Below are 21090 nucleotides of genomic sequence, written 5' to 3'. Positions count from 1 at the left end.
TTCTATATCTTGGTGTCTTAAAATTTCTCTCTCACTGTGATTAAAAGAAGTCAAAGTGTGATCTGGTCCAGAGAGCAGAGGCAGCCTCAAATATGGCGCACCCTAGAACCACTGGCATACCCTATGACCGAGGCCTACCTTATAACCACTGGCACAACCTGTAGCCAGTGGCATACCCTATGACCAATGGCACACCCCATGACTGACGGACTTACAGGGGCTGTACGGGAATCCACAGGAGAACGTGTGGAGTTGTGTGATACACACCAGGGGGTCTGGTGGCATTAAGGAAAGGAGACATCCATTCACAGGAGATGGCATCCCAGTTGTATCTTAGAGGCCTGGAGGCATTTGAATCAGCAGAGAGGAGTGATCTGGGGCCTCCAGCTCTCGGTGGGAAACCTGCCTTCCCAACCCCAGTTCATGCTGTGCTACAATGATGGTCTTTCTTACAGAGAAATAAGCTCACATTCCTCTGCTGCTTGCAGTCTTTCCATGGCCTCCGCTGGCTACAGGGTGAAGCCCCGAGCATGGCACCCAAGGCTCCATGGGTCCTGCCTGTTCTCTCCACGCCCTCCTCGTGCCGGGCCAGCCCAACCTCTGGCTGCAGAGCTCACCTCCCTCTGCACACCAGCCTCTGTGCCTTTGCCTCTTCATTCAAGGCCACCTGGGGCGCTCCTACATCCTTAAAAGTAATAAAGTTTCAGGTTGATGTGACGCCCCCCCCAAGAGGGGAAATTCCTCTCTCCCTAGTCTCTGGCGTACACACCTCTGCACTAGCAGACCACACAGCCATCACGTGAGCACAGGGCCGTCTCCTCTGTGAAACCATAAGCCACTTTGTCAGAATGGGTCCTGGGAGGCCAACTCTGAGATGGAGATAGAGACGGAGATGGAGATGGGGATGGGTTGGGGATGGGGGTGGGGATAGGGATGGGGGTGGGGGTGGAGGTGGGGATGGGGATGGGGATGGAGGTGGGGATGGAGATGGGGATGGAGGTGGAGGTGGAGGTGGAGATGGGGATGTGGATGGGGAAGGAGGTGGTGATGGGGGTGGGGAGGGAAGGGGAGAGAAGGGGAGGGAAGGGGAGGAAAGGGGAGGGGAGGGGAGCACTGGGAAGAGGGAGGGGTCAAGCCGGATGCAGTGTAAATAAGACTTCAGCTGACCCTGGGTGGAGGCTGTGGGTCAGGGACCACCCTTCAGAGTTGACCCAAGTTGAGGCCAGAGGGCAGTGACTCTGTTACCCCCCTCCCCCCACTTCAGCGAGTCACTGGAGGGGGGATGGGAGGGAGAACAGGGGTCCAGGAAATGGATGTGACCTTGGGGAGGCACTCTGCGGCCCAGGCGTCCCCATGGGGGATGGAGCTGAGACCTTCATCACTGGGGGGGGGGGCGGGGGGCGGGGGGGGGGATGTACGTGGTGCGTCACAGCACGCACCACACTCCCTGAGGGAACAGAGTCCAACTCTCACTCATTACTAGGCACACTGTCTCTAGAAAGGGCATCTAACAAATATTGGTTGCCTTGAATTAAATATCCTACAAGTAAGGGATCGCCTCATCTCCCGTTATCTTTAGGACAATAGAACTAATCCTCCACCCCGCGATCCAACGAGTCCCTGTGGCCACAAGGAGCTGTGCAGACCTCTTATCTCCAGTGCTGCCCACAGCCTGCTGGTGACGAAGAACCTTCCAATTTCTCCAGATCGCCAAGGACAAGACTGCACAACCCAAGGGCATAGATCAGGCAGTGCTGTATGTATTTCAAAAGCCGTAGCTCTGTGCCTAAGATGTGTATATGGCATAAAAGTCCGTAGAATATAGCCCACTAAATGTTCTGGTTTTCGTATTTAAAACCTGGTGTGGATTAGATGCTCTTTTGAAAGAACTTCTGTTAAATCTGCTGGTCAGTCTTAGACTCGTATGAAGACAAGTGAAACAGCCAGCAGGTGGGATCACATTCCTATACCTTGGCGCACTGGTCTGTTCTCTGAGAAGTGGTGTTTGCGTGCTCAGCCCTCCTGTCCGATAAAAAGTGCCTTGTGTAAAAGAAGGTCATTTCTCTACATCATCCTGCTGGTGGGGTGCACTGCGGCTCACCCCCAATCTCTCCAACTGAGAATAATGCTGGCTCCAGCACCCCACCTGGGCTCCCCTCCAAAATATTTCACCTGACAGCGAAAGCCTGGCCAAATACCATCTTTTCACTCTCATTTCTCCTCTGAAATCCTGCAGCATTTGTAGATAGATCAGAGGCTTAACCTTGATCACATATTAACGTATATAGTTTTCCTAGTAAGACTACAAAATCTCAAGGGTCGAGAAGGTGCTGAATATTTCCTTCTGGGCACCTGTGCATTCAAGGTGAGATGGTAAGGCAGCTCCAGCCCATCACTGTGGCGGTGGGCGCCTTGGGTGTAGCAAGTGAAGGATGGGGTTTCTCTGATCCAGGCTCACACACCACGGTGCAAAGCGGATGCTAGAAACAGGGGATGGATGGAGAAGGGAGAGGAGGGGGACGCATCTCGGGCGGATGGAGGGGAGGGACCCTCCTGCCGTCTCTCCATCCCCATGCACCCACCCGTGCCCGCTCCCTGATAATGCTCACTCCCAGAGGCACTGCGGAAACGTTTTCATCCTTACCATCCATTAAAGCCGGCAAAGTACAGAGGACCTTTGTCTTTACGAATCAACACAGCAACTTCTCAGCTATGGTCCCTTACATAAAATTTCTAGATGACTCAATTAGTTCCATTTATCCATTCACCAAAACCTTATTTTATCCATTTTAAGCTAAAAGCTTTCTTAAATGGATGACACACCTTCATGCCTTCTTAAGCAGTGAGTACTGACCCTATTTCCTCTTCCTTATTCAGAATCGCCATCGTGCACACTAACTCCTGTGCTGAGCTGACCTCTTTCTCACCATCGGGATCAATCCTACAGTTGGGGTGCAGCCCCTTGCCCCCCTCTGATTTGCGGCTTCTGGTGGGTGAGGCACTGGGTGGGGGGGGGCGGTGAGACAGATAGAGAGAGAGAGAGAGAGAGAGAGAAGGCGAGAGAGAGAGAAAAATTTGTAGCCCTGAGACAGGGAGGATCCTGGACCCCCCGCACGAGGATTTGGTGACAGTCACCTCAGCCCTCCTGGGTTCAGGCATCTGGGTCCACCTCCCGGGTGAATTCCACAGTGAGGAAGCTGGGTGTGCGGCCAGCAGGGAGAGGGGGGGCCCTTGGACCCAGGCTTGGCCCTTGGCTCTGAGTTCTTGCTTCCAAAGAGCCAAGAGGGTTTTAGGGGCACACCCTCTCTGAAGGTAAAATCGTAAAATAGTTCGCTCTCTGTCACCCAAATCCCATTTGGTTCATTACCACTCCGTGCTGTGATAAGGTTTTTCAATAACCTGGAAGGGTTAATGCATGTAATCTGTCCTCCCTTCCCTCGGATTTCAGCTCGGAACTGCCCTCTGAGGATGGGTCGTGAGCGCAGCACTTTGCAGCCACGCGGGGCCCCGCTCCCCCGGCGCTCAGCCCGGAGCCAGAATCCGCGAGCCGCCCAGGAGCAGAGCGGTCGGCGGTGCTGGGGCGCCCTCTGGTGTCCGCCTATGGGACACGCGGCCTGGAAAGCTGCTTCCAAGGGTCAGACTGACCGCGGGCGTCGGGAATCACACATCTTGAGGCAGGGAAGAGAGCGAAGGACCAAGTACCCAGAGACGGTCCATCTCACACTCTCGCATCCCTATCAGCTTTCCCCCTCCCGGCAACCTCGACAGTTCAATTTACATCCTCCGTTTGGGGACCAGGAAACTGAGGGTCAGAGGTTAAGGAATACACTGAGGTTCACACAATAAGTGAGGACCCAGGATTGAAATCTTGGCCTCCAGATTTTCAGCTCAGGTCTTTTAAACACCGTTATGTACTATAATGGAAGGCATGAGTGGGTTGAACCAAAAGAAAGCTTCCTATGGTTTGGAGAAGCAGGATGTGGAGAACAGGCACTTGACCTTCTTGTGTGCTCACTGATAAAGGAAAAGAGACACGCCTCTCACAGGCACCGTCAAAGTGTCCAGTGATGTCGTGTACAGGACAGCATTCTGTACAGTGGGCTTACCATTCATATTCTTGTTTTCACTAAGAGATGATTTTGTTGTTAAATTATAAACCAAAGATATAAATTATAAACCCAATCAAGCAGTCATTTATACACTTCCTCCACAAACACACACACACACACACACACACACACACACACCTTTCTACCAAGAAATTACTCAGAATCACTACTGAGGTCTACCAGGGCAAGGAAAATTGCCAGATGCAACAAAGTTTAAGGTAACCAATGAATAACTTTTTAGTATAAGTTTCTCCCATACGATGTTTGGAATGTGCTGCAAATATTGCATGGGACATAGTTATGCTAAAAAATTATTTGTTGTTTATCAGAAATTTCCATTTAACTGGGTGTCCTGTATTTTTTTCTGGTGACCCCATTTGAAAGCTGACTGGGGCAATCTTCAGGGTCACAAAAGCAGCTTTAGGAAGCCAGGTATGTGAGGAATAGCAATGGGGGGGTCTCAGAATGTGGAAGGTGTACAGAAAGAGAGGTAAGAGGGCACATCAACACAGACACTGCTGGGGGCCAGCCCAGTGCACTGTGAAACAGAGCTAGACAGAGAAATGAAGTTCTGCCCGGAAAATTAGGACTATGAAGCCCTTTCAGAGCAAGTCTTTAACATTCGACCAGCGCATATTTAGCAAAGGTGGAAAGAAATGACTTTTCTATTAGTAAACATATTATATCTCTTTATATTCCAAATAAGACATTCATTAAATGCCTTGAGCATCATATAACATTTTACCCTGTTTGGAGTGGATGGCAATGAATTTTTTTATGAGTCTACTATCACATGAATGGGGCTAATAATTTACATTTTGTTCATTATGTCAGGATACGGGGAAGCGGGTACTGTGTTTCTGAGTTACTTAAATATTGTCTAAATATATATTCTAGATCAGCACCCCAGTCAGCTTCCTGGCAAACCCATCCCTTAATCCAAATGTGAACAGTATCTCATTACGTACAGCGTAGCTTATGTTTTTGCTGGGGCAAGGTATTGATGAATATGAATATGGCAGATTACTTGAGCTGGCTTTCCAAGTTCTTAATTGATTTGTCTCCACCCAGCTTCCTTTCTATCACCATCCCTAATTTTAAAATAAGTATTTTCAACTTCTATGCATGGAAAAATGTGAGCATATATCCCCCTCGGCCCACAGAATCATCAAAATATCAATGAGATGCCAAACCTCCCACAAATTTTGGAGATGAGGGCCAGAATTATTTTATTTGAATAGTGAAAACAAAAACCAAAACCAAATACTAATCTTTAAGGCCTTTCAGGTGCAAAAAAATAAAATCAACGTGGTTTATTAAGTATATGCTAGTCAGCAAGTGCCTCTTCATGCTTCTGTTTGACCATCTGTAAAAACAGGGCATGACAATAGCAATTCACAAGGTTTTGTCAGAATTAGAGGAATTGATCACAGAAAGCATTTAGAACTGTGCCTGGCAGAGTATAAGTGCTTAAACCAATCCATGTCATTATTATTATTATTATTGGTGTTGTGCTACGTGAAATAAGTCAGACAGAGAAAGACAAATACTGTATGACATCACTTATATGTGGACTCTAAAAAATACAACAAACCAGTGAATATAACGGACAAAGAAGCAGGACTCACAGCTATGGAGAACAAACTAGTGGTCACCAGTGGGGAGAGGGAGGGGAGGGGCAATATAGGGATGGGGGAGTGGGACATGCAAACTACTGAGTGAAAGACAGGCTACGAGGATGTATTGTTCAACACGGGGAATAGAGCCAATATTTTGTAATTACTGTAAATGGAGTGTACCCTTTAAAATTATATTAAAAAATAAAAAAATAAAGTCAAAAAAAATTTTAAATAAAAGGCATCGGATGACATCCAAGGGAAGATATTTGTTCTAGGCTTAAGCAAAGTTCTGGTCTTCTCCCTCTTTTCCAAGCTAGTTGGGCAGATATTGAGAACCCTCCACCCCCAGAATCGCCGGTCAATTCAAGGAGAAAGTTCATGGAAGGTTCTACGAAGCAGCCCGGCATGTGACCCCACGGATCACAGGCTGCTGTGGTCAAAGTCAGCACACAGGCCGTTGGGGGTGGTTTGGAGTCACCAGCGTTTCTGAGAATCTGAACCATGAATACTGTATTTGTTTGCTAGGGCTGTCGTAACAAAGTACCTAAGACTGAGGGGATCGCACGACAGAAATGTGTGGTCTTGCCGTTCTGGAGGTCCCTGGGGACCGGCAGTCTGTGGTCCTGGGTTGAGGACCCGGTATATTTAAGTCCTTCTCCTCCTCCTCGCTCCCTGCTTGACGAGGCCCCAGCCCACCTCTTTGTTTGTTCATCTGTAAAATGCGAATAAGAACACTAGGCCCAGACAAAGGAAGATAAATATCATATGATATCGCTTAGATGTGGAATCTAAAAAAAAAAAAAAAAAAGATACAAGTGAACTTATATACAAAACAGAAATAGACCCACACTTATGGTTCCCAAAGGGGAAAGGGGCGGGGGAGGAATAAATTAGGAGTTTGGGATTAACATATACACAGACTACTATATATAAAATAGATAAACAGCAAGGACTTACTGTATAGCACAGGGAACTATACTCAATATTTTGTAATAACCTATAATGGAAAAGAATCTGAAAAGACTGATATGTGTATATATATGTATAACTGAATCACTTTGCTGTACACCTGAAACACAACATTGTAAATCAACTTTACTTCAATTTTAAAAAAAACAACACACTAGGCCCTCGGAAGATCTGAGGATGATATAATCAATCTATGGTGAATGGCCTGGTTCAGTGTCTGGCACACAGCAAACACTCAAGAGATGCAGAGCCTGTCCTCACTTATAATAGGATTAAATGGATCCACGTACGGACCTGGTACACTGTAAATGCTACCTATGGCTATCATTACTATTTATTATTGAATTTTACAAAGTAGAGTACGATTGCAACCATCAAGGCATTTGACATACAGCTCGAGAGTTGAGCAGTAAACCCACGGGAAGGTGAATCAGGCAGAGATGACCGTGAAGAGAGATCAGCATCAATGTCAGGGGTCCAGAAGCTGAAGAGGAAGGGGTCTGAGGACATGAAAGCTAGAGGCCAAGGTCATTTACCCGTGTTTAAATGGTGTGCTTGAACAACTTAAGATTAAGGGGAAGGGGGAGGAGGTTGGGGGAAGGATGGAGTGTGAGGTTGGGATTAGCAGGTGCAAACTATTATATGTAGGATGGATAAACAACAAGGTCCTACTGTAGAGCACAGGGAACTATGTTCAATATCCTGTGATAAACCCTAATGGAAAAGAATATGAAAAAGAATGTATATATATATATATATGTATAACTGAATCACTCTGCTGTACAGCAGAAATTAACACAACGTTGTAAATCAACTATACTTCAATAAAAAATATTATTTAAAAATTAAAAAAAATTACTTACTAAGGAAAAAAAAGATTAAGGGGGAATTTTCATGAGTCTGTGCTTTAGATCCAAAACCCCACAGGAGCCAGCAGCCCACGTTCCGAAGGTTCCTGGCTTGTGACGCGTGATGACCCCAGACCCGCTGTTCACTCTTTGCGGTCCCAGGAGCTCCCCGTGCGCCCGGGCCCCCGAGTCCTGCAGCGGCCCCATCACATCTGCCAGCGGTCGGCAACCACCATCCAGGAGGTCAGCACGTCCCAGGAGCGTCCGATGGATGCAGACCCAGCTCGTTACCACACGCCCCTCGGTGCCCTATCAGAGCGGCCGGGCTGCGCCGGGTGAGGGCGCAGTGGGGGTGGGAAGGCAGCTTCCTCACCCAGATTGGCTTTCTCGGCGCGTTCCCTGAGATATTTCAAAGATGACGACTTGGGTTCAAAAGGCAAGCAAGCCAATTCCCTTAATGCCTGGAGACACATGTATCCAGGCCTTCAGACCCACCACGAATTCCCTCGTCTGCCTTTGGCAATAAGCTCTTCTTACAAGGTCTTCACGACTTCCTAATGGTCGGAATTGATTTGCTACATTTTTCGTGTTAGAAAACACTTAAAAAATTAATCTCCAATCTTGGGCTGCTATTCATTTCAAAGCTCCTCCTCCTTTATTAAGGGCATCATTTGTTATTTCAGTCAGACACCCCCCCCCCACCTCCGTAGCCTCCCACACGCCAGAGCACAACACAATCACTGCTTTCTACACCCTCCTTGGCCCGCTGTCCTTTCTGCTTAAAGACTCGACTCCCTCATCACCCCAGTGACTGCCGTCACGAAATATCTAGCTGACTCGAAGAGGTCATTTGACGATCACTAGCATTAAAAAGGGGGATGGGGTGGGCGCGTCCTCTGACGCTGTGAACCCAGGCTTCTCTGGCTTCAGGCTCACAGGTGCCCACGTGGTCCCCTCCCTCTGCCCATCACGCATCCCGCCTTGCCTCCCTCCCTCCCGTATCTGCGGTTTATCAAAGGTAGCCGGTGGTGGAGGTCATGGGAACGGGTGATGCCTCCCTGCCCTGGCCGCTCCCTTGCCTCTGCCCCCAGGAGCTCCCAGCTCAGCCCAGATCTTTCCCTGCTCTGTACCTTGTCCATCGCTTATCCCTTAATGCTAAATAGAGTACTGTGGCATCAGAAGCCCACAAACATTAGCTGAAAAATTAATTAACTGGTGCTTAATATGAGAGCAATTACTGATTTATTCGTCAACATCCATAAAGAATGTCTCCTAGAATTAGAAAAGCAAACAGGTTCCCTCTCTAGTATCCTCTGGGTGATTCTGAGGCCGGGTCTGGGCTCGGGAGGAAAGAGCATTGCCGGCAATTTCCCAGGATGCCCTGAGCCCGAGAGAGGGGGTTGGAGGTCAGGTGTGTCAGTCGGGGCTCCAATAGCAGGTCCAATAGGAGACGTGCATGGATGTGAGGGCAGGGGCCAGAGAGGGATTTATTTTAAGGAATTGGCTCACATGATTGGAGGGACTTGGCACATCGGAAACTTAGAGTGTTGGCTGACCATTTAGGAAGTCAGGAAAGAGCTGGTGTTACAGTCTTGAGTCTGAAATCTGCAGCCAGGCAAGCTGGAAACTCAGGCAGGACGTCTATGTTAACAGGCTTGACACAGAATTCCTTCTTCCCAGGAAACCCTCAGTTTTTGCTCTTAAAGCCTTCAATTGATGGGATGCAGCCCACCCACATTAGGGAGGGTGATCTCCTTAATGTCAGCTGATCGCAGATGTGAATCACATCTACAAAATACCTTCATGGTAACATCTAGACGAGTGTTCGGCCAAACAACTGGGCACCAGAGGCCAGCCAAGTGGACACATAAAATAACCATCACAGGTACCATGACTCTTCCTTCCCTGTTTTAGAAAGGGCTGCTCATCTAATCTGCCAAAGCCTTTGGGTATACTTTGAACAAGGCTTATGCCATTAGGTTCTCAATGGGACCACTTCTCTTGGGTCTGACTTTTGTTTATTTTTTTTTATTGAAGTGTAGTTGATTTACAGTGTTGTGCTAATTTCTGCTGTGCAGCAAAGCCATTCAGTTAAACATATATATACATTCTATTTTTATATTCTTTTCCGTTATGGTTTATCACAGGATATTGAATGTAGTTCCCTGTGCTCTACAGTAGGACCTTGTTGTTTATTCTCTATATAATAGTTTGCAACTGCTAACCCCAAACTCCCACCCCAGCCCTCCCCCAGCCCCTCTCTCACTTGGCAACCACGAGTCTGTTCTCTACGTCTGTGAGTCTGATTCTGTTTCATAGATAAGTTCATCTGTGTCTTATTTTAGATTCCACACATAAGTGGCATTGTATGATATTTGTCTTTCTCTGTCTGACTTACTTCACTTAGTACGATCACCTCTAGGTCCATCCATGGAGCTGCAAATGGCATTATTTCATTCTTTTTTATGGCTGAGTAATATTCCTAAATGGGACCACTTCTTAACAGACTGTGGAATTAATAAAGTTGATGCTTGATTGTAGAATTTTAAAGCCTTGAGGAATTTAATAACTCAATCAGAAATTCCACCCATGGAGCTGCAAATGGCATTATTTCATTCTTTTTTATGGCTCAGTAATATTCCTAAATGGGACCACTTCTTAACAGACTGTGGAATTAATAAAGTTGATGCTTGATTGTAGAATTTAAAAACCTTGAGGAATTTAATAACTCAATCGGAAAGTTGTGGGAGGGTCCAACATACGTCTAGTGAACACCTGGTTCATTCCTCTACTCCCTGGAGGTCCCGCGTTCACCATTTTTAAAGTCACAAGAAATTCCTCCCTGATGCCTGAGAAAGGGGAAGTGGGAGAGGGATGTGACGGAAAAATGGAAGGTAACATCCAATACGCCCTAATAGCTTAATACACAGGAATAAATTGGTGTTCCATTAAAAGCCAAAAGGCAACAAGCTAAATAGGCCTTCTCCTGCTTATGGCCTGTACACGTGGTGATGTATGGATGCAATAAGACTTAATTGGTTTTGCTGAGACGGCACAGAAGAAAACACTACAGATCCCAATTGCTACCCCTAATTAGAATTTCAGAGAAACTGATTACCGGCTCCTCCATCGTGTTCTAATCTTCTCGATCAAATCTGTGCACCCAGCCTTCCTGGTGAGTCCTCTGATACCCCTCCCATTGGGTCTGAATGACTAGGTCACCCTTGCAGATCGCCACAGATGCTCGGCCCGGGCTGACTGGAGCTCCTGACCCCTAGCATCCTCCAGCACTTACACATGACCTTGTGTTATTTAGGATGCCATGTGGATGTCTTGTCTCTGCATCAGAATTGCAAATGTTTAGAACAGCAGCCATATCTTACCACCCACTATTCTGGTCAACAAATGCTCCACGAATGATGCTGCTTTACACAGACGTCTGCAAAATGTTAGACACCATGATAACAACAGTGATTGTGCAGACGGCCGACAGAGCACTTCTACGTGTTACCTTATTTGATTCTCCCCACATCCCTGTAATATAAGTGACTTCGTTTCTCATGTGGTCAACAGGAAACTGAATCTCTCGTGTCTTCAGTTACAGATGGTGCTGGAAAACTGCACAGCTACATGTAAAAAAATGAAATTAGAACATTCTTTAACCACATACACACAAGTAAACTCAAAATTGATTAAAGACCTAAATGTGAGACCAGACACTATAAAACTCTTGGAGGAAAACATAGGCAGAACACTCTCTGACATAAATCGCAGCAATACCTTTTTTGATCCGTCTCCCAGAATAATGGAAGTAAAAGCAAAAATAAACGAATGGGACCTAATTAAACTCAAAAGCTTTTGCACAGCAAAGGAAACCATAAACAAAAGGAAAAGACAACCCACAGATTGGGAGAAAATATTTGCAAATGATGTGACCGACAAGGGATTAGTCTCCAAAATTTACAAACAGCTCATGAGGCTTAATATCATCAAAACAAACAACCCAATCAAAAAATGGGCAGAAGACCTAAATAGACATTTCTCCAAAGAAGACATACAGAAGGCCAAGAGGCACATGAAAAGATGGTCAACATCGCTAATTATTAGAGAAATGCAAATCAAAACTACAATGAGGTATCACCTCACACTGGTCAGAATGACCATCATCAAAAAATCTACAAACAACAAATGCTGCAGAGGGTGTGGAGAGAAGGGAACCCTCCTACACTGTCGGTGGGAATGTAAGTTGGTACAGCCACTATGGAGGACAGTATGGAGGGTCCTTAAAAAACTAAAAATAGAGCTACCATATGATCCTGCAGTCCTGTTCACTCCTGGACATATACCCAGAGAAAAACATGGTCTGAAAGGACACATGCACCCCAGTGTTCATAGCAGCGCTGTTTACAATAACCAAGACATGGAAGCAACCTAAATGTCCATCGACAGAGGAATAGATAAAGAAGTTGTGGCACATATATACAATGGAATATTACTCAGCCATTAAAAAGAATGAAATAATGCCACTGGCGGCAACAAGTATGGACCTAGAGACTGTCATACTGAGTGAAATAAGTCAGACAGAAAAATAGACATATCATATGATATCACTTATATGCAGAATCTAAAAAGAAAAAAAATAATACAAATGAACTTATTTACAAAACAGAAACAGAGTCAGCTCTACCCACCACCAGAGCCTCCCATCAAGCCTCTTAGATAGCCTCAACCACCAGAGGGCAGACAACAGAAGCAAGAAAAACTATAATCCTGCAGCCTGTGGACCAAAAACCACAGTTACAGAAAGATAGAGAAGATGAAAAGGCAGAGGGCTATGTCCCAGATGAAGGAACAAGATAAAACCCCAGAAAAACAACTAAATGAAGTGGAGATAGGCAACCTTCCAGAAAAAGAATTCAGAATAATGATAGTGAAGATGATCCAGGACCTTGGAATAAGAATGGAGGCAAAGATTGAGAAGATGCAAGAAATGATTAACAAAGACCTAGAAGAATTAAAGAACAAACAAACAGAGATGACCAATACAATAACTGAAATGAAAACTACACTAGAAGGAATCAATAGCAGAATAACTGAGGCAGAAGAACGGATAAGTGACCTGGAAGACAGAATGATGGAATTCACTGTTGCGGAACAGACTAAAGAAAAAAGAATGAAAAGAAATGAAGACAGCCTAAGAGACCTCTGGGACAACATTAAACGCAACAACATTCGCATTATAGGGGTCCCAGAAGGAGAAGAGAGAGAGAAAGGACCAGAGAAAATATTTGAAGAGATTATAGTCGAAAACTTCCCTAACATGGGAAAGGAAATAGCCACCCAAGTCCAGGAAGCGCAGAGAGTCCCATACAGGATAAACCCAAGGAGAAACACGCCGAGACACATAGTAATCAAAGTGGCAAAAATTAAAGACAAAGAAAAATTATTGAAAGCAGCAAGGGAAAAACGACAAATAACATACAAGGGAACTCCCATAAGGTTAACAGCTGATTTCTCAGCAGAAACTCTGCAAGCCAGAAGGGAGTGGCATGATATACTTAAAGTGATGAAAGGGAAGAACCTACAACCAAGATTACTCTACCCGGCAAGGATCTCATTTAGATTTGATGGAGAAATCAAAAGCTTTACAGACAAGCAAAAGCTAAGAGAATTCAGCACCACCAATCCAGCTCTACAACAAATGCTAAAGGAACTTCTCTAAGTGGGAAACACAAGAGAAGAAAAGGACCTACAAAAACAAACCCAAAACAATTAAGAAAATGGTCATAGGAACATACATATCGATTATTACCTTAAACGTGAATGGATTAAATGCCCCAACCAAAAGACATAGACTGGCTGAATGGATACAAAAACAAGACCCATATATATGCTGTCTACAAGAGACCCACTTTAGACCTAGGGATACATACAGACTGAAAGTGAGGGGATGGAAAAAGATATTCCATGCAAATGGAAATCAAAAGAAAGCTGGAGTAGCTATACTCATATCAGATAAAATAGACTTTAAAATAAAGAATGTTACAAGAGACAAGGAAGGACACTACATAATGATCCAGGGATCAATCCAAGAAGAAGATATAACAATTATAAATATATATGCACCCAACATAGGAGCACCTCAATACATAAGGCAACTGCTAACAGCTATAAAAGAGGAAATCGACAGTAACACAATAATAGTGGGGGACTTTAACACCTCACTTACACCAATGGACAGATCATCCAAAATGAAAATAAATAAGGAAACAGAAGCTTTAAATGACACAATAGACCAGATAGATTTAATTGATATATATCGGACATTCCATCCAAAAACAGCAGATTACATGTTCTTCTCAAGTGCGCACGGAACATTCTCCAAGATAGATCACATCTTGGGTCACAAATCAAGCCTCAGTAAATTTAAGAAAATTGAAATCATATCAAGCATCTTTTCTGACCACAACGCTATGAGATTAGAAATGAATTACAGGGAAAAAAACGTAAAAAGGACAAACACATGGAGGCTAAACAATACGTTACTAAATAACCAAGAGATCACTGAAGAAATCAAAGAGGAAATCAAAAAATACCTAGAGACAAATGACAATGAAAACACGACGACCCAAAACCTATGGGATGCAGCAAAAGCAGTTCTAAGAGGGAAGTTTATAGCTATACAAGCCTACCTAAAGAAACAAGAAAAAGCTCAAGTAAACAATCTAACCTTACACTTAAAGAAACTAGAGAAAGAAGAACAAACAAAACCCAAAGTTAGCAGAAGGAAAGAAATCATAAAGATCAGAGCAGAAATAAATGAAATAGAAACAAAGAAAACAATAGCAAAGATCAATAAAACTAAAAGTTGGTTCTTTGAGAAGATAAACAAAATTGATAAGCCATTAGCCAGACTCATCAAGAAAAAGAGGGAGAGGAATCAAATCAATAAAATCAGAAATGAAAAAGGAGAAGTTACAACAGACACTGCAGAAATACAAAGCATCCTAAGAGACTACTACAAGCAACTTTATGCCAATAAAATGGACAACCTGGAAGAAATGGACAAATTCTTAGAAAGGTATAACCTTCCAAGACTGAACCAGGAAGAAATAGAAAATATGAACAGACCAATCACAAGTAATGAAATTGAAACTGTGATTAAAAATCTTCCAACAAACAAAAGTCCAGGACCAGATGGCTTCACAGGTGAATTCTATCAAACATTTAGAGAAGAGCTAACACCCATCCTTCTCAAACTCTTCCAAAAAATTGCAGAGGAAGGAACACTCCCAAACTCATTCTATGAGGCCACCATCACCCTGATACCAAAACCAGACAAAGACACTACAAAAAAAGAAAATTACAGACCAATATCACTGATGAATATAGATGCAAAAATCCTCAACAAAATACTAGCAAACAGAATCCAACAACACATGAAAAGGATCATACACCATGATCAAGTGGGATTTATCCCAGGGATGCAAGGATTCTTCAATATACGCAAATCAATCAATGTGATACACCATATTAACAAATTGAAGAAGAAAAACCATATGATCATCTCAATAGATGCAGAAAAAGCTTTTGACAAAATTCAACACCCATTTCTGATAAAAACTCTCCAGAAAGTGGGCATAGAGGGAACCTACCTCAACATAATAAAGGCCATATATGACAAACCCACAGCAAACATCATTCTCAATGGTGAAAAACTGAAAGCATTTCCTCTAAGATCAGGAACGAGACAAGGATGTCCACTCTCACCACTATTATTCAACATAGTTTTGGAAGTCCTAGCCACGGCAATCAGAGAAGAAAAAGAAATAAAAGGAATACAAATTGGAAAAGAAGAAGTAAAACTGTCACTGTTTGCAGATGACATGATACTATACATAGAGAATCCTAAAACTGCCACCAGAAAACTGCTAGAGCTAATTAATGAATATGGTAAAGTTGCAGGATACAAAATTAATGCACAGAAATCTCTTGCATTCCTATACACTAATGATGAAAAATCTGAAAGAGAAATTATGGAAACACTCCCATTTACCATTGCAACAAAAAGAATAAAATACCTAGGAATAAACCTACCTAGGGAGACAAAAGACCTGTATGCAGAAAACTATAAGACACTGATGAAAGAAATTAAAGATGATACCAACAGATGGAGAGATATACCATGTTCTTGGATTGGAAGAATCAACATTGTGAAAATGAGTATACTACCCAAAGCAATCTACAGATTCAATGCAATCCCTATCAAATTACCAATGGCATTTTTTACTGAGCTAGAACAAATCATCTTAAAATTTGTATGGAGACACAAAAGACCCCGAATAGGCAAAGCAGTCTTGAGGCAAAAAAATGGAGCTGGAGGAATCAGACTCCCTGACTTCAGACTATACTACAAAGCTACAGTAATCCAGACAATATGGTACTGGCACAAAAACAGAAACATAGATCAATGGAACAAGATAGAAAGCCCAGACATTAACCCACGCACCTATGGTCAACTAATCTATGACAAAGGAGGCAAAGATATACAATGGAGAAAAGACAGTCTCTTCAATAAGTGGTGCTGGGAAAACTGGACAGCTACATGTAAAAGAATGAAATTAGAATACTCCCTAACACCATACACAAAAATAAACTCAAAATGGATTAGAGACCTAAATATAAGACTGGACACTATAAAACTCTTAGAGGAAAACATAGGAAGAACACTCTTTGACATAAATCACAGCAAGATCTTTTTTGATCCACCTCCTAGAGTAATGGAAATAAAAACAAAAATAAACAAGTGGGACCTAATGAAACTTCAAAGCTTTTGCACAGCAAAGGAAACCATAAACAAGACGAAAAGACAACCCTCAGAATGGGAGAAAATATTTGCAAATGAATCAACGGACAAAGGATTAATCTCCAAAATATATAAACAGCTCATTCAGCTCAATATCAAAGAAACAAACACCCCAATCCAAAAATGGGCAGAAGACCTAAATAGACATTTCTCCAAAGAAGACATACAGATGGCCACGAAGCACATGAAAAGATGCTCAACATCACTAATTATTAGAGAAATGCAAATCAAAACTACAATGAGGTATCACCTCACTCCTGTTAGAATGGGCATCATCAGAAAATCTACAAACAACAAATGCTGGAGAGGGTGTGGTGAAAAGGGAACCCTCTTGCACTGTTGGTGGGAATGTAAATTGATACAGCCACTATGGAGAACAATATGGAGGTTCCTTAAAAAACTAAAAATAGAATTACCATATGACCCAGCAATCCCACTACTGGGCATATACCCAGAGAAAACCGTAATTCAAAAAGACACATGCACCCGAATGTTCATTGCAGCACTATTTACAATAGCCAGGTCATGGAAGCAACCTAAATGCCCATCAACAGACGAATGGATAAAGAAGTTGTGGTACATATATACAATGGAATATTCCTCAGCCATAAAAAGGAACGAAATTGAGTCATTTGTTGAGACGTGGATGGATCTAGAGACTGTCATACAGAGTGAAGTAAGTCAGAAAGAGAAAAACAAATATCGTATATTAACGCATGTATGTGGAACCTAGAAAAATGGTACAGATGAGCCAGTTTGCAGGGCAGAAGTTGAGACACAGATGTAGAGAATGGACATATGGACACCAAGGGGGGAAAACTGTGGTGGGGTGGGGATGGTGGTGTGCTGAATTGGGCGATTGGGATTGACATGTATACACTGATGTGTATAAAACTGATGCCTAATAAGAACCTGCAGTATAAAAAAAAATAAAAAAAATAAAAAAAAAAAAAAAAAACAGAAACAGACTTGCAGACTCAGAGAACTTATGGTTACCAGGGGGAAGGGTCAGGGGGAGGGATAATTAGAGAGTTTGGGATTGACCCAAAAAATTGTGTATCACTATATCGTACACCTGTAACTTATATAATATTGTAAGTCAATTATACATCAATAAAAAAGAATGAAAGAAAAAAAAAGAAGGGGAGAAGAGGGAATTCCCTGGCGGTCCAGTGGTTAGGACTCAGTGCTTTCTCTGCCATGGCCCCGGGTTCAATCCCTGGTCGGGGAACTAAGATCTCACAAGCCACACAGCTCAGCCAAAAAAAAAAGAAAAAGAAAAGGAGAAGAGACACAAGAGAAAGCCATGTGAAGACAGACACCAGAGGGCAGGTGGCCATGGGGTGGCAGAGACAGAGGCTGGAGTGATGCAGCTGCGACCCAAGAAAGGCCAAGGACGATGGCCACCACCAGAAGCCAGAAGAGGGAGCCTGGCCCTGCCAACACCTTGATCTTGGACTTCCAGCCTCCAGAACTGGGAGAGAATAGATGTCTGTTCTTTAAGCAACACAGTTTGTGATAGTTTGTGCCAGCAGCCCTGGGAGACTCATAACAGGCGCTTTGTTTTAATTTGTTTTATTTGCTTTAAACAGTAGGCAGAGGGAAAGGGGAATAAGGAAGGAGATTGAGAGTATAAGATAAAAATGAAGGATTCTTCTAGTTATTTCTATCACCTCATTCCTAGTCTCAACGGGCCGAATAAGACAGAATTGGCTGTGTTCATGGGGAATTAAAAGCCAGCAACGAGCATCTTCCAGGAAAGTGTCCTATTTCCTTAGGCTAAGATCAAAGGAAAGAGGCCTGAAAACCCCGTCGGTGCTCCTTGAAGCGACCAACGTGACTCTTGGGAAATGGAGATTGATGTCAGCACATGTGGGATCTCGGGGCAGGGGCAGCTCTGAAGCACTTAGGCCAGGAGAGGAGGCCCTTTGTCCTTGAAGCATCCTTTTTAAAAAGAAATCTATAAAAACTGATCCTTCAGCTCAGCTGTGACAGGCTGCTCATCAGTGCCCAACATCCACTCTCCTATTTTTTAATCATGAAACACTGAGTTTTAGCTAAGCCCACTGTCCCCCAGCCAAACGACTCCATTTACCACCGTCGCTGGCAGTTGCTTATTGCCATGCAATCAAGTTCAAGAAAGTGCTGGTTGGTGCTTCCGTGAAATATCCTGAAGAGGGAGGAGTCACTCCCTTTCTAGCCACTTTCTTCATCCTGCTGGCTGGAGAGCATGCGTGTCAGCTGGCGCTCCAGCCACTACTTTGGGCTATGAGGACCAGGGCCACAGTCTAGGGACTGTAGGCCAGAACGTTTGGAGGAGCATGTCCCCGAGGCCCTCAGGGAAATCGTGATGCCAGCCATGGACAGCCTGCCTACAGGAAAAAATAAAACCTTATGTATTGAAACTACTATTGATAGTGGGTTTTTTTTACAAGCAGTCAAAATAAGTAGATCCTTTTATTTACACATAAAAGCTCCACTCTTACACTAGACCGATAAATATATGGAGGGGGAAAAATAGGCTTCTACACTAAGTTGGGTTTTTTTTTAAAGATTTTTTGATGTGGACCATTTTTAAAGTCTTTATTGAATTTGTTACAGTATTGCTTCTGTTTTATGTTTTGGTGTTTTGGCCCCAAGGCATGTGGGATCTTAGCTCCCCGACCAGGGATCGAGCCCGCACCCCCTGCATTGGAAGGCGAAGTGTTAACCACTGGACCGCCAGGGAAGTCCCTACACTAAGTATTTTTAACCAACCTCCTCTACCCCTGAAATCTTGTTTGTAGATAATTAGATTCATGAAATGGGAATATTTTCTAACTTGCCTGACGGGAATCATTATTCACCCTGAAGAAGAAGTTATAGAGCTACTACAAGAGCAGTTTAAATTCTTTCTTTCTGTTTTTTCCCTGCTCTAATCCTTAGTACATCTTATCTTCCAATCTAAGAGTAAAATTGAGCCTCTGTCTTCAGCTGACCTGGGTAGCTTCTGCTCTTAGTTCTTCGTTACTGGATAACATTTTCATTTCTAAAATGATTAAAAGAATTTGATCCTATTAAAAATACAACTTTACCAAATTTGAAACTAGCGAATCTATGTCCTTTTATCTTCTGCAAAGGGGACAGAGGGTCCAGCATGTCCTTCCCACACAATCATTTCTCTTGTTCTTTCAGTTCTTTGGTCCCTGAGTTCAGCCTCTTCCACACATGTGCTGCTTCCGGAGAGGAACTCAATTTGCTTTCATTTTAACAGCTTCAGAGACAGAGTTCAGATGCACCGACGAAGGAAATAAATCACCATATTTAGGAACAGACTGGTAACATATGTAAGGAGAAAAAGAGTTGGAGTCTGAGGAAGCCTGAAGTGAACCGGGCATTGCAACTGCCTTCTCCCAGACACAGCAGCATGAGTAACCCACCCAGGGGGACGTGTCCACCCAGGGGGACGCGTCCACCCAGGGGGACACATTCACCCCGGAGGACACATCCACCCAGGATGACACATTCACACAGGGGGACACGTCCACCCAGGGGGACACATCTACCCCGGAGGACACATCCACCCAGGGGGACGCATCGACCTAGGGGCACGCGTCTACCCAGGGGGACACATCCACCCAGGAAGACACATCCACACAGGAGGAAACATCCACCCTGGGGGACACGTCTACCCAGAAGGAGACATCCACCTAGGGGGACACGTCTACCCCAGAGGACAGGTCTACCCCAGAAGGTGCGTCCACCCAGGCGGACACAGGTGGCCTTTCCCAGATGGCCTTGCAGCTGGCGTTCCACACGTGACCAGGGTCTGCCCGGGCAGGAGGCAGCAACGGGAAGGAGTAGCCCCATCCTGAGAAGTCATCTTGGGCAGCACAGGGGTGCAGCCTCGTGTTTTTTTCAGGCTGTAGCAGCCACGGCAGGAGCCACGTAGTGGGCTGGGCCAGTGGCTCTGCGTTTCTAGTTGGCTTCCAGGCGTTTCTCCCGATGACTGTGCCCTGGCCCTCCTGGGTATTCTGAAGCCACCAGCACTCTTGTTCTTTTAAAATCTAACTTGGTACAGCCATTATTTTATAATAATTTTAAGTGGAGTATACGCTATAAAAATATTGAATCACTATGTTGTACACCTGAAACTAGTATTGTAAATCAACTATACTTCAATTAAAAATTAATTAATATAAATAAATAAATAATGAACTTGCATTCTGTGGTCTGTGACTAAAACCCTGATACATGGGAAAGTGGAACATTGGGATGCTGTATCCTGTATGCAAACCCCCTGCTCGTTCCCTCAGGAATTCTATACTAAACCTATGTACTATTCTTCAAGCTCTCTGCTGCTGCATATTATTTAAATTTGAAAGTATCAAGGGCAGAAGCAAGTTTTGATGCAGGTATTTCTTAAAATCCCCTCCCAACCTAACTCTGTTGAAATAACTTATCGCGTTTTCAATGTATCCTATCTGTAGGTAAACTACGTTTTGCAAATGGAAAATGAGAATAATCGGTTCTGAAGGACAACCTCAATTTGGCCAACCTCTATTAATAGAATACACTTTGGGGGAAAAAAAAGACAACCTTGAGAAAGCAAAAGATAGATAAAATGTTGTTTGAATTGATCAATAGTTTATAAAAGCTCGAGCATGAAATCTGTGGACACGGTTGTTCTTACAATCCTG

General features: G+C 43.9%; 1 protein-coding gene across 16 annotated transcripts in view; it reads right to left on the bottom strand.

Moving 5' to 3' along the window:
• ACTR3B (actin related protein 3B) overlaps positions 1-21090 on the bottom strand; it is a 107474-nt gene that overhangs the window by 11489 nt on the left and 74895 nt on the right. For 3 of the 16 annotated variants that reach the window (XM_082398989.1, XM_082398988.1, XM_082398990.1), the window contains 2 exons: positions 11057-11171; positions 2824-6516 (listed from right to left, as the gene is read on the bottom strand). The exons of 1 other annotated variant lie outside the window; for it this stretch is intronic. In XM_082398989.1, coding sequence (XP_082255115.1) covers positions 11112-11171 — 60 coding nt within the window. In that variant the 3' untranslated portion in view covers positions 2824-6516; positions 11057-11111. Of the gene's footprint in view, positions 1-2823; positions 6517-9943; positions 10098-10663; positions 10885-11056; positions 11172-21090 lie in introns of those variants that run through there. 12 more of the 16 variants (XM_082398991.1, XM_082398993.1, XM_082398995.1 and 9 more) reach the window with 12 other exon arrangements.

This window comes from Balaenoptera borealis (genome assembly GCF_965194805.1).
Source record: "Balaenoptera borealis genome assembly, chromosome: 7".
Taxonomy (NCBI): domain Eukaryota; kingdom Metazoa; phylum Chordata; class Mammalia; order Artiodactyla; family Balaenopteridae; genus Balaenoptera; species Balaenoptera borealis.
This window is presented reverse-complemented; position numbering and strand designations above follow the sequence as displayed.